Source organism: Bos grunniens, chromosome 28 (assembly GCF_055505025.1).
Source record: "Bos grunniens cultivar Pamir isolate PY7600 chromosome 28, Bosgru_T2T1.0, whole genome shotgun sequence".
Lineage (NCBI taxonomy): Eukaryota > Metazoa > Chordata > Mammalia > Artiodactyla > Bovidae > Bos > Bos grunniens.
The window spans coordinates 19,234,169-19,248,670 of NC_141192.1; the positions used below are offsets into that span (position 1 = coordinate 19,234,169).

General features: G+C 41.2%; 1 protein-coding gene across 9 annotated transcripts in view; it reads right to left on the reverse strand.

Moving 5' to 3' along the window:
- SGPL1 (sphingosine-1-phosphate lyase 1) overlaps positions 1–14,502 on the reverse strand; it is a 54,395-nt gene that overhangs the window by 38,635 nt on the left and 1,258 nt on the right. For 2 of the 9 annotated variants that reach the window (XM_086382198.1, XM_086382193.1), the window contains exons 1-2: positions 14,161–14,324; positions 13,314–13,376 (exon numbers count right to left, since the gene is read on the reverse strand). Coding sequence is in view for 5 of the 9 variants with exons in the window: in XM_086382193.1 (XP_086238319.1) it covers positions 13,314–13,340 (27 nt within the window). In the remaining 4 variants the exon portion in view is untranslated. Of the gene's footprint in view, positions 1–13,313; positions 13,377–13,846; positions 14,060–14,160; positions 14,422–14,502 lie in introns of those variants that run through there. The other 7 variants (XM_086382195.1, XM_086382199.1, XM_086382200.1 and 4 more) reach the window with 6 other exon arrangements.

Genomic DNA, 14,502 nt, shown 5'->3' on the forward strand with positions numbered 1-14,502 from the left:
CCCCTTGGATAATAAGCAAGGTCTAGTAGGAACAGTAGAAGAGGACAACAGAGGATGAGATGGCTGGATGGCATCACCGACTCGATGGACATGGGTTTGGGTGGACTCTGGGAGTTGGTGAAGGACAGGGAGGCCTGGCGTGCTGCGGTTCATGTGGTCACAAAGAGTCGGACACGACTGAGCAACTGAACTGAACTGAGTGGGAATAATCCCACATTCTTCACACAAAAAGGAGAATTCTTGACTTCCCTGAGCAACTGCGGAAGAAGTCAGTCATCTAGGTTTCTCCCTTCCCGTACTTCTTTTACTAATAGGATTATCCACCTACCTTTGTCAAGAGTTAAGACAGCTAGACTTTCCAAATTATAACTAGTTACAGAAATCCCCTCCCTTCAATAACAGTCACGCAGCTATTAGAAATGAGAAATACTGAACACATGCCCAAAAGTGTGACCTAAGTAAACCGCAAGGGCTACTTCTCTGGAACTTTCTAACAAGTAACACTGTTCAAAAAAATTACTAGAGACTTATCCCTGGGTCTCTGATCCTCAACAGATACAAACACTTTTAGAATGTCTGCTTTCAAAATCTAGTCATGAAGGAGCTACTTTTTAAAACTGAAGACTTTAAATTTAAAATGAATACTTGGAAGACTTTCAGACTTTTTGGATAATCTGTTCAAAGTGTAGGAGAAAATGTGTGCTTCCAATGAAAAAGTATATACTGTCAAGGACACCCCTCTGAATTATTGGATTCTGATTATATGTAAGTTGTTTTACAGGTTTGGGCTTTGCAGGTGGCTCACTGGTAAAGAGACACAGGTTTGATCCCTGGGTCGGGAAGATCCCTTGGAGGAGGGCATGGCAACCCACTCCAGTATCCTTGCCTGGAGAATCCCAAGGACAGAGGAGCCTGGTGGGCTACAGTCCATACAGTTACAAAGAGTCAGACATGTACAAGCTGTAGATAAGATAGTAATGCAGACTCCTCTTAATCTATATCTCATGACCAGCGAAGGCTCAATGGCCTCCCTTCTCCACTACGGAAGAAACTGTTTTGACTCTATTTGCATATTCATTTTAATACTCCTGAACTACAAATGTATTGGTTCGTTGGACTTCTCTTTTGAACACTGTAAGTAAGATAAAAGTGTGTATTCATTTCATACCTGTATGAGTGTCACAACTTTACCTTCTGGGGGAAATTATCTTTTAACAAAAGCTAAATGTTCTCAGTCCCCTATGCTCCCCCATCAAAAAATGCTTTGGAATATAAAATCTCGCAGATAATTACAAAGGGTTCAGGGCATCCTAAAGGCCAAGTCCCTGGGGTCATATTCCTCAGGTTAATAACTCCTCTAATAACAAAAAACTATCCTATTGTATAAAGCAAACCCAAGACGCCTATGTTTCCTGCAGGTGAGAACAAAATAGAAACACTGAATATATCCATTACTTAAAATTCTTCAGGAAAAGCCTCACGCCTATAAATAAAAAGGAATGACATTCTGATCCAAGCTACAACATGGATGAATCTTGAAAACATCATGCTAAGTGAAAAAAGCCAATTATAAAACACCACATAGTATATAATTCTATTTATAAGAAACGTTCTGAACAAGAAAATTTATCAACAAAAAGTAGTCTGGTATTTGTTCAAAACTAGGAGACTAGGAGGAAGTTACTACTAAAGAATAAGGGGTTTCTTTTGAAAATGTTCAAAAATTGTGGTGATGGCTTCACAAACTCTGTGAATACACTAAAAACCACTGGATTGTATACTTTAAAAGAAAAAAAAAAACATTATGACTCAGCAATTCCATTTACGTTCACCAAATGTTCTCTCAGCTAAGACCAACCACCTAAATTGTTTGTATTCACAGACTTAAAAAAAAAAGTCTTTCTGAAAAAAAGTTTCCATATGACCAAAGATAGCAGAAGCTTTGCAATTCCAAAAACAGAGATTAAAGCTTTGGGCTCCAAATAAAAGGATCCATTAAGTGTCTAAAAACAATGAAGAAATCTGTACAGTAATTATGTATAAACTAGACAAAAAGGGTCACTACTGTTTAAAGGTATCATTTTGAGAGTTCATAAACAGAAATACTAACTGCTAAAATGATGACACTTTTTAAAAACATCTTTTGTGTTTTTTTATGAACACATACTCCAGCCACTCTCCAGGATATCTGAAAAGGACACCCACCTCTGAGTACTGTCCTGAACTTAAACCTCATCACGACTCCTGTGGACTCTGAGAGTTGTGTTAATAGTGTTTCACAGGCCACTGTTGTATCCTAGAAAGTCTGGATAGTATTCAAAGGCTTCTACTCTAATTTTCGCTCTAACTTAGAAGCTGTGTGACTTTTGGTAGTTACTGAACCTCTATGCAACTGGATTTTCCTCATCTGCAAAAACAGATGCCATTGTTATAATTCAACAAAAAAAAATTCACAAGAAAAATAATAATTCAAGGGTTGCTGTGAATCTTAAATGCTGTAAGGTAATGAGCAAACAGCTTCAGATAATACACACTTAACTAAGTATCTGATGAGTGAGTTCTCTGGTGATAAACATTTTCCTTTCCTTTTCATAAGCAGCAAGGAAAAGTGACCTTTGCAAGTTCCAAGCAAAGCCATAGAGGCAAAGCTTTAAGAGGCTTTACATAGTTTGATTCCCATGCCTATGCTGTATTTTCTTACACATAATGTTAATAAATGCAGGTAAATAGTAAGCTGCTCCTTGGTTTTGTAAGACAGATGTTAAGTCATCTTATTGCCTTCATCAATTGAATTCAATCAGAAGGTTGCAAGTGTCCCCTTTGATTCTAAGAAAACCAGATTAAACCAGTTACCTATTAATAATTATGTTTACAGATCATAAACCTGATTTCAGTCATCCAGATAGACTGCTGTTGACTGCTGCAGTCATGATTTGTGGGACAACGTCTGAAACCTTATCAAAAAAAAGGGTTGGGTAATGTAATCCTAGGCTTTCTTTCACCATGCCTGTGATACAACTCAACCATGAACAGGGCCACAGAGGCATTCTCATATTTGTCCTCAATTCCGTCCCATTAAAATTTGAAACAAATATCGATTTGCCTCAGCTTTCTCAAAGACTCAGCACCATTAAGACCAGAACTCAAGATAGGATCAATGCATTCCTTTTTAGACTCATCAGCCAAAATGCAATTCAAAGGACTGAATTCAAATGCCTCTCGGTAAAAGTCTCCAAAGAGACAGGTCTTCTCACTACCGAGCATGAAGTATAAATATTCCACAACTCCTACTTAGGTTTCAAAGAGTTCCAAAGGATTATGATTTCAGCCTTGGAATTAACCGCTACAAATGGTGTTTTACAAATCTAAACTTTTAATATTCAAAAAAGACCAAGTTTGCTTGTTTTTCCCATCAAATGTTTATTAATATTTACAGACTAGGTAAGACTGAAGAGAAAAGAAAGGGTGTAATCACATTTTAAAAGTACCTGCATTACTTCAGGAAAGTTCTCAAAGCTCTCTACACTGTCTAGTATGCAGGTAACAAAAAGTGAAGACTTTTTGCCCAAAGCTAAATCCAATAGTTACATATTAAGAAAACATAGGAGTAGCAACTGGTACCACCACTTTAGAAACCTGTTTGGCAGTATACGTCGTGACCCAACAACTGTATTTATGGTTACTAAAGGATAAGTTCAAAAATGCTGCAATGTCACTGATAACAGCCAAAAAATAGAGACATAAATGTTCATCAATTATAGGATGAATAAATTATAGTATTTCATACACTGTAAAACTGAATAGCAATAATTTTTAAAAATCTTCCTACATAGGACCATGGATGAAATTCACAAATACAATCAACATTGGAGGGAAAAAGACATTCATGAAAGATAATGTATGTTTCCATTTACACGAAGTTGAAAAATCTTCAAAACCACTTATCATGAGAAGAGTGACCACCTTTGGCAGGCATCAAGTGGGAGGGAAATAAGGAGCTTGCTGGGAGGCTGGACACTTCTCACATCTTGATCTGGGCAGTGAGGACATGTATCCATATGCCCATAAAATTAAGACTGGAGCCCTTTACTGTATACAAGTTGTACCTCTCAAAAAGAAAACTCTATTGCCTTTTTAAGTGCTTTGTTCACTTCATAGGATAACAGGACACATAAATAACTGTGCCAGGAGAACAGACTTGGCGGAGTGCTCTGAAGTTTCTGCCTCTACAAGGTAAGTCATTCATTCACCAAAAATTTATAGTTTGCCTACTTCATAACAAAAAGTTCATGTAGCTATGTTATATTAAGTCAAAAAGCATTGTTAGATAAAAATCGTAGCTTACTAGGTAAGATGTAACAATTTTAAATCTCTATGTACCTAGTAAGAAAACATCAAATTATGTACAACAAAATCTAACAGAACTACAAGAGGAAACAGATAAATAATAAGGTATAAGATTCAAAGAGGTATCCACAAAACAGGAAATCCAAATAGTCAATAAACATTTAAAGGACACAACATCATTAGTAATCAGGGAAATGCGCAAGGAAAGCAATTAGATTTCAACCCTACTGGACTGGTAAATAAATGTAAAACTTTTAAATATCAAGTTTGTCAAGCTCTGTAGAAACAAGACTTGCATATAATGTTGCTAGGAGTTATAAACTGTATCAACCTCTTTGGAAAAGTCTGGCATTATCTAGGGAAGTTAAGGCTATATACTCTTTAGAATCCACCTATTCCACTACTAGGAATAAATCCCAGAAAAACTCTTTTAACACTGGTGATCATCTGTCAGATACAAGAATGTGTGTAACAGTAATCTTCAAAAAGGAAATTCCAAATATCTATCTTCAGTGGTATGGCAAATAAATTGTGATAATCATGCATTGATTATGCTATAATGAAATGCTATACAACAATGAAAATGAATGCACTATGAACTACATGCAACAACATGGATGAATCTCACAGGTACTAATATAGGAAAACCATCAAAAACACATATAAATTATTCAATGCAATCCCTTATCAAATCATCAGTGGTATTTTTCACAGAACTAGGACAAAAAAATTTTAGCTTGTGTGGAAACATAAAAGACCCCGAACAGCCAAAACATTCTTGAGAAAGAAGAACTGGGAGAATCATACTCCCTGACGTCAGACTATACTACAAAGCTACAGTAATCAAAACAGTATGGTGCTGGCACAAAAAGAGAAATATAGATCAATGGAACACAATAGAAAGCCCAGAAATAAACCCACACACTTATGGCCAATTAATCTACGACAAAGGAGGCAAGAATACACAAGGAAGAAAAGACAGTCTCTTCAATCAGTGGTGGTGGGAAAACAGGACAGCAACATGTAAAAGAATGAAATTAGAAAACTCCCTAACACCATACATGAAAATAAACGCTAAATGGATTAAAAACCTAAATGTAAGACCAGATACTATAAAACTCTTAGAGGAAAACATAAGCAGAACACTCTTTGACATAAATTGCAGCATTATTTTTCTGGACCTGTCCCCTAGATAAACAGATACAAAAACAAACAAACGGGACCTAATTAAACTTAAAAGCTTTTGCACAGCAAAAGAAACCATAAAACAAAAAGATAACCTATGGACTGGAAGAAAATATTTGTAAATGACGCTACTCAATGAGGGATTAGTTTCCAAAATACACAAAGAGCTCATGCAGCTTAAATATCAAAAAAACCCAAACCACTCAATCAAAAAATGGGCAGAAGATCTAAATAGACATTTTTCCAAAAAACACATATATAAGAATGTTTGTAACAGTAATCTTCAAAAAAGTCCCAGATTGGAAACAGTCCAAATATCTATCTTCAGTGGAATGATAAATAAACTGTGGTAATCATATATTGATTATGCTATAATGGAATACAACAATAAAAATGAATCAACCATAAACAGATGGCCAACAGGCACACAAAAAGATGCTCATTATGTCTAATTATTAGAAAAACGCAAATCAAAATTACAACGAGGTATATAACAGTCAGAACGGTTAACATTAAAAAGTCTACAAATAATAAATGCTGGAGAGAGCGTAGAGAAAAGGGAACCCTCGTACACTGTTGGTGGGAATGTAAATTGGTGCATCCACTATGGAGAATACTAGGGAGGTGTCTTAGAAAACTAAAAATATAGTTATGTGATCCTGCAATCACACTCCTAGACATATATCTGGAGAAAATTCTAATTCAAAAAGATACATTCACCTCAGTGTTCATCACAGCGCTATTTACAACAGCCAAAGCATGGACGCAACCTAAACATCCACGAACGGGTGATGACTAAAGAAAACGTGGTGCACACGTACAATGGAACACTGCTCAGCCGTAAGAAAGGACGCAGTGCTGCCGGGTGCAGCACCACGGAGGGATCTAGCGATCACCGTGCCAAATGAAGCAAGACCAAGACAAATACCACACGATGCCACTTAGAAGTGGAGTCTAAAAAATGATCCAAATGAACTTATCTACAAGACAGAAATAAGACGCAGACACAGAAAACAAACTAATGGGTACCAAAGGGGAGAGTGGGGACCAGAAGGATAAACTAGAAGTCTGGGATTAACATATACACACTACTGTATATAAAATAAACAACCAAGACCTACTGTGTAGCCCAAGGAAATATATTCAGTATCTTGTAATAGCCGATAATTGACAAGAACCTGAAATATAAATGGATATGCACATCTCTCTCTATATATGCTGCTGCTGCTAAGTCGCTTCAGTCGTGTCCGACTCTGTGCGACCCCACAGACGGCAGCCCACCAGGCTCCCCTGTCCCTGGGATTCTCCAGGCAAGAACACTGGAGTGGGTCGCCATTTCCTTCTCCAATCTCTCTCTGTATAAAAATGTATATGTATGTAACTGAATCACTTTGCTGTACACCAGAAACAAACTCAACACTGTACATTAACTAAACTTCCATTTTTTTAATGGTTAAAAAAATACATATAAATCCATTTGTAGCAAGTTGAAAAATAAAACTAAAATTAGGGATGCACAAATAGGTGGTAACACAATTTTTTTTCTTAAACAGCAAGGGAATAACTATTCTGCAAAATCAGGATAGTAGAGTAGTATCCCTAGAGGAAAGGGAAGGAGATGTTACCAGGGTGGGGAACATGGGGTTGGGGGTAGATATTCTATTTCCTAACCCAGGTGGTAGATACATGATTGTTTCCTTTATTATTATTCTTTAAAATGAGGATAAGTGCTTTATTGGGGCTTCCCTGGTGGCTCAGACAGTAAAGAATCTGACTGCAATGCAGGAGGATCCAGGTTTGATTCCTAGATCAAGAAGATTCCCCTGGAGGTAGAGATGGCAACCCACTCCAGTATTCTTGCCAGGAGAATCCCATGCAAAGAGAAGCCTAGAGAGCTACAGTCCACGGGGTCGTAAAGAGTTGAACACAACTGAGCGACTAATACTTTCACATGCTTTATACAGGTTTGCTTGTATAATAAATTAAGAATGCAGGCAAGCTCTTCTCCTTCCCTTTCCTCTTCCTGCCAAATGAAACGCAAAACGTGACAGCTCAAGCTCCAAGCAGCTGTCTGACCCCGAAGGGATGCACTCTGAGCAGTGGAACTTCCTCAAAGAATTAGGAATGATGGTTATCAGTCATCAACTGTCTACTCTGGATTTCTCTTTAGAAAAATTTACTTCTATCTTAAAAATCTCTGATACTTTAGATTTTTCTCTTACATTCAGCCAAACCTAATCCTGATACATTCTGTGATTTGGACAAATAAAAACTTTCTAACAATTAAAGCTGTCCGACAATGGAAAGGATCCCCGAGAAAGTCTTCTGCACCCACTCCTGGCCAGGCATCCGAGAACGGCTTCCCACACGGCAAGGTAAGTGGCAATGAAGGATGTCTAAAGGCCCTCTGGCAGTTAAGGTTCTAAGGCTACTATGGAAACAAACTAGCTCTGAAGTTGCGGCAACTGTGCTTCTGAATCTATGCTTCTGTAATAAACGACAACACTTCTTTTCTATAATGTTCCCTGACCTGCGTTCTTCAAGACTCTGCTCAAACACTGTCTTCTCACCAGATCTTTCAAAACTAACCTGAGGGTTTCCCTGGTGGCTCAGTGGTAAAGAATCCACTTGCCAATGCAGGAGACACGGGTTTGATCCCTGATCCAGGAAGATCCCACATGCCAGGAGCAACTAAGCCTGCGCACCACATGCCCTAGAGTCCCTGTTCCATGACAAGAGAAGTCACTGAAATAAGAAGCTCGAGCACCACAACCAGAGAGTTAGCCCCTGGTTGCCACAACTAGAGCAACGAAGACCCAGCACGGCCAAAAATAAATTAAGGGAAAAAACCCCAAAACTAACTTGACCTTGATTTCAGCATACTGGGTATCCTGACCCTCTACCCAACCTTCCCCAACTCCATTACGTGCCTCATGGGGCTGTCCTCTCAATTCAATCACCCAGGTCCCCATGTCCTCTGGCTGCCAGCTGGGTTTGACAATGAAAACCTCCAGCAGAACAGCTGAGGTGTTTATTTCCCTGGATCCCCTCCTGCTAGGCCACTGTTCGGAAGTGGTTCCATTCCCACAGCTTACTCTCTCAAGTCCCTCTCTTGCCCTTTCAGGCCTAAGAGAGCTAATCGCTCTTAACACCAACCCCGCTGGTGTTCCCTAACTCTGGGCACTCAAACTGTTGGAGTGCACCAGGAGATAACAGATAGACCCAACAAATTATTTTCAGCCTGCACTATTCCATCTTCCCCGGTGAATGGCTCCTTTCTCTGCCCTTACCCCTTAGCATGGCTTTTCTCTCAGTAATTGCATTCTGTGTCTTTCCACATGTGGACCAATTCACTGCAGATCAGTTCCCTATGGAAAAGTCTCAATCCCAAGCCGATTCCCATTTCTGCCACCAATGTGAACAAACTGCATGTAATACTGGATTGTGCAAAACCTAATTAGGAAGCTATCTGTTACTAAAAAGTTACTAAAAATTCCTGACACACAGACTGCAGAGTCAAGCCAAAGACTAGGATTTGGGGATTATCTATTTATAACTTCCCTTTCCTTCACACCAAAAACTGGAGAAATTATCATACTTGTTATTATAATCTGCTTTATTTACAAAATTAGAACCGTCAAAACCAGTGCTCATCCTACAATGGCCACTCAAACTGTCAACAAAATTTCAAACGTCCTGCCTGTCCTCCCTCTCTTCTAGACAAGCCTACAAATAAGACATCAGATTCAAATACAGAAATGAGCTTTTAGTGTCCATCTTTCAGTTTATTGCTTAACTCCATTAGAGAGTCATTAAGAAAGCATCCCTGAAAAGGAGTCAAGGGTGAAAGATAAAGCTCTAAGATCTGGAAAGATCTGATTTTTGAACCAGAAAAACAAAACTGAGACGGGTTTACTGCTTCCAAATCAAGAAAACTGTGCTGCAGAAATGTAGTAAAAGACAGCATTTCTTAGGAATTTTACCATGCTTCAGAAAAGTATGCTCTCCAATGTATATTCCAAAGTAGTAGAGCTTGATCCACGGGCAAAATAACCCAACTATCACTGTGCTTATGCTCACTCACCTTAGTCGTGTCTGACTCTTTGCAACCCTATGGACTGTAGCCCTCCAGGCCCCTCTGCCCATGGGATTCTCTAGGCAAGAATACTGAACAGGTTGCCATTTCCTACTCCAGGAGATATTCCTGACCCAAGGATCAAACCTGCAACTCCTGCATTGCAGGTGGCTTCTTAACCACTGAGCCACCAGGGAAGCCCTTAAAAATGTCTCTGCTGCTGCTGCTGCTGCTGCTGTGTCACTTCAGTTGTGTCCGACTCTGTGCGACCCCATAGACCACAGCCCATCAGGCTCCCCCGTCCTTGGGATTCTCCAGGCAAGAACACTGGAGTGGGTTGGCATTTCCTTCTCCAATGCATGAAGGTGAAAAGTGAAAGTGAAGTCGCTCAGTCGTGTCCGACTCTTAGCGACCCCATGGACCGCAGCCCACCAGGCTCCTCCGTCCATGGGACTCTCCAGGCAAGAGTACTGGAGTGGGGTGCCATTGCCTTCTCCGAAAAAAATGTCTCTAGACATTGCCAAATGTCCTGGGGCTGTGGCGGGGAGGGGAGCAAAAATTGCTCCTGGTTGAGAACCTCAACCCTAGATATACAACTATCACTCAAACCCCACCCAGAACTACCACAGTCCATACAGTAACACTGCACCGTCCCTTTAGACAAGTCTAAAACCTAGACTTAGCTTTACAAAGTATCTTTTTCTTAGAATCTAGGAGTATTTTGCAACTCTCAAAGTGATCTAGCCCCTGAGCACTAGGAAGGAGGAGAATATGGATAAAAAGAATGGTTGCTAAAGTGGAGAAAGATTGCTAAAAGATTTCCAGACTTTAATTCCCTCTGAAAGCATTGCAATTCTCAGATGAATGAATCCACTCACTCGTTTTATTCTCTCTGAGACATAAGTGGAAAGTATTGCAGTCCATGGCATAAATGAGCAAATGGAAAAAAGGCAGGCATACCACCTTAATCAAATGTGGACAAAATCAAGGGCAGGAAAGCACCGAGGGCTGACAGCCCAGGAGTCCTCCTCCAGAACCCTAGGCTTGTTACACATGGACTCCAGTTCACCTTCAAGTTTTACTGCCCTCCACACAGTGGTATTCAACCCTATCAGACCCAATGCCCTTTTCTATAACTAATACTTCATAATGCCCTTTATTATGAAATGAAATTCAAAGAATATAACATTATACCTATAGACATAACTTTTAAAAATTTCAATATAATGCCCTAACTGCAACGGAAGAGAAAACAAACATGAAGATCTGTATAATAAAACATGTATGTTCAGACAAGACTAGATCAGAAGCCAAAAGCACCCTCCCCTACTCTTCCAAAGTGCCCCCTTAGAGGGCAGAACTATTTCACTCCTGCTCCACACAAACCTGCTCTCAACAGCCACAAAGTTCAGTAACTTCTTTACCTTTCCATGAAGACAACTTAGAGGTGGCTTCACAAAATAGACAAGAAAGAGGGTTTTTAAGACAGACTAACCGTGGTTAAAATAAAGCTCCACCACCTCATTGCTATGATATGCTAAGTCTGGTTTTTCATCTATAAAAGGAGAATGCCAGCATATTTTTCAAGGAATTTTAGGAAAATTAAATGAGTATATAGGGTATCTATTTCTGCACCTAATGCGTAATATGTGCTTAATAAATGTTAGCTATCAGACTTACATTATTACTCCTGAATCCATCTCTTATTGTATCTTAGCTTATGCCTATCTGATTCCCCCAGGAGAAAAGATGGATGACTGGATATTCATTTAGCAGAAATACTCTAAAAATGATGCATGTACAATAAAAGTAAGAAATTGCATCATATAACTTGCAAGGTTGTTTCTAATTCTGTAATTCTACCATATGCTGCCCTATGCTGAGGTTATCTTCTATTAACTAGAGGCCTTTCTTTCCAGTTAGAGGGCCAAGAACATGTGTAATGCATTACACGATACAAAGCAAGTACAGAGAAACACCTTGAACTCAGATGTTGACCAAACGTTTATAGCATCCTCATTGAAAACCCAGCCCTGATCACTGGTTCTTTATCATTTAGCACAGTACAGTCAAAGAAAGAAGGACAATTTTTCCCTCAAGGGCACCTCAAGCAACATGTACAGTGTCTTCAGAGAGGGATGATTCTCACAGGCCAGCTGTTATTTATATGATTTAATTCTTTGCACCAATGAGCAAGGCAACACCCATAAAGAACTAGATTTTCAAATGAGGAAGTGAAAAGCAGTAGTGATAGCTAGAGAAATACTTCAAAACAAAACTGATTCCAAAGTTAATATTGTAAATAAAAGCACTCACTGCTCAGACTGCTAAAGGGAGCCCACAGGCCCAGGATGTAATACACACATCTCTGGGTATGGAGTTATATCCTACTAACATATAGGAATCTTAATTTACATATACGTACTGATTTATAAAAGAGAAAGAAATTGCCAATTATTGCAGATCATTCTGCAAGGTGCTGGTAGTGGCTATTTCTGAATAGCGGAATTATTGGGGGCTGCTTCCTTTTATTAATAGCTTCCAATTCTTCTAACATAACTGCTCTTGTAATAAGAATTTAATAGTACAGAACACAATTTATTATCTACTGACAATGTATGAAATTTGAGGCAAAAACAACTATTTTAGGTGAACCCTTCATCTGAATCTTGGATAAACCAAGTACCTGTCTATGTCTCCAAAGTCATCCTTGCTCCTCACCGCAAACCAGAACTAGTCACAACTTGGTTGATCTCTCAACTTCTCCTGCAGACCTTAGAGATTTTGACATTACAGGACATCAGCCGTGGATATTTAAAAAAAAAAAAAAAACTCACTACTAGTTTTTGCCAACTTCCCAGTGACAGCTATCAACTCTCTGGGATACTGACATCGAGAGAGGGAAAGGAAATGTTTTCATATCAATGTCTCTTTGTACAAAGAGACATCAAAGATGTAACTTATTAAAAACTAAACATATTGCTATTTGAAAATCATGGGTTCCTCACAATTCTCTCACTAACACCCTCTATGAAAAAAATAAAAATCAATAAAGAACTTCTATGGAACCTACAAATGTCCCAAGAATAAAACGTCATTTTGGTAAACGCTCATTTGGCAATTCTATCTTCCCTGCTCACTGGGGGGGGGGGGGGGGGGGGGGGGGGGGGAAGCACAGAAAGATCTCAAAAGAGGGGAAAAAACAGCCTCTACCAAAACAGGCCAACTCCTCACCACAAAAGAAGAAAGTACATTCAAACTAGCTCAACTCAGCAAATAGCAACTTATTATATACAGAGCACCATGACAGGTGTTTATCACCTCTAAACAAATAAGACAAGATATCTGCCTTCCAGGGAATAACTCTAGTCTGGGAAACTAACACTTATAAACTAATATATGGCAGATCCAGACAAAATTTCATTGACGTTTTAAAACGGTTCTGGTAGTATACGAAAGGAGAGATTAAAATCAACTGCAAGAATTTTGCAAAAATTCTTCACATTCATTAAATATATATATATTCATACATTTATTTCAGTCACTACCCATCTAATCATTAAATCCAAAGTAAAAGGAGGCAGAAACTCTCAGCTATCAAAGGCAAGCATCAGAGATGAAATCTACACACTCATCCTTTGGACTAAAAATAAAACATACTGGACAAGTGCCTTACAACAAGAAAGATACTTGGAAAAGGACTCACCAACGACATTAGGTCTGCACTGGGCATTTTCCTCTCCCAGACGTCCTTTCAGCGTCTCCCCCTCTGCAAAAGGAACCAGGTTTGTTTACTTCTAACGCTACAAACTGTCCCGCTGGCCCGCCTATATTCGCCAGAGCTGCAGAGAAATGGTTCTGTTCCCTCCTTGGAGAGCTCAGCTTTCACTCTTCGCTTTCACACTAAAGCCCAGCACCCCAACCCAGCGAATTAAGAATCCTGCTGGCACTCTGCCTCCCTCCCGCCGCTGACCAAACGCCACCAGAGCCAGCCCCCCTACAAAAGCAATTCCCTTCCAGGTAGATACTAGGGAAACGCCCAGCCCGCAGCAGACCGAGGCCTCGAGGCCCGGAGCCCCGCCCACTTCAAACTAACCCGGCGGACCAGCGGCCGCTCCAGGCAGCCCAGCCCCAGGGTCCAGCCTCCACTGGCAGCTCTTCAGAAACAAGCTGGCCTCGTTCTAGACTTCATCCCTCCCTCCACACAACCCTTTCCTCGCCGGGGAAGGATCGGCAAACCTGCCCACCGCGAGATCACTCCTACCGCGCCCACGAGTGGAGTGTCATATCCCGCTCCGTCTCGGCCCTGGCGCGAACCCGGCATTCAACTCAAGACCTCGGGTGGCCTGCGCCCCTACCCTCAGCCCGAACCCGAGCCCGCCCCGAGGTGCTGGCCCCTCGGTCCGGCCCGGCCCTTCCATCAGTCCTCACCCTCTCCACATCAGGGCCCCCCGCCGTCCCGACACTCCTCCTCCGCCCCGGCCAGGACCCGCCTCCCATTCAGTCCCGACTCTCTCCAAACCCAAACCAAAGCCCTCCTCCCCAGCGCGGACCCGTCTTCTTCTTCAGGGTCCGCGGCGGCCCAGTAAACCTTCTCAGCCGGGAGCCAGCTCCCGCGCTCCTTCCCCGCTGACACTCTGTAGCTGGCCTTGCCTCTCTTCACAGCGAAACCGACTCACCGGCTGCCGCCGAGATTAAAGATCCGGCCGCCGGCGGCCCCGCCCCTCCCCGCCCCGCCCGGAAATGGCCCTCACGTTGCCCCCCGCCCCGTTCCTCAGCCCTGGCGTGCGCGGCCCCGCCGCCGATCACGCGCACGCGGGGAGTCGGGCGCCGGGCCCGCGTCGCCTCCAAGCCCCAGGAGGCGCGCGCGCCTCCTACTGGCCTGGCGGGGGCGG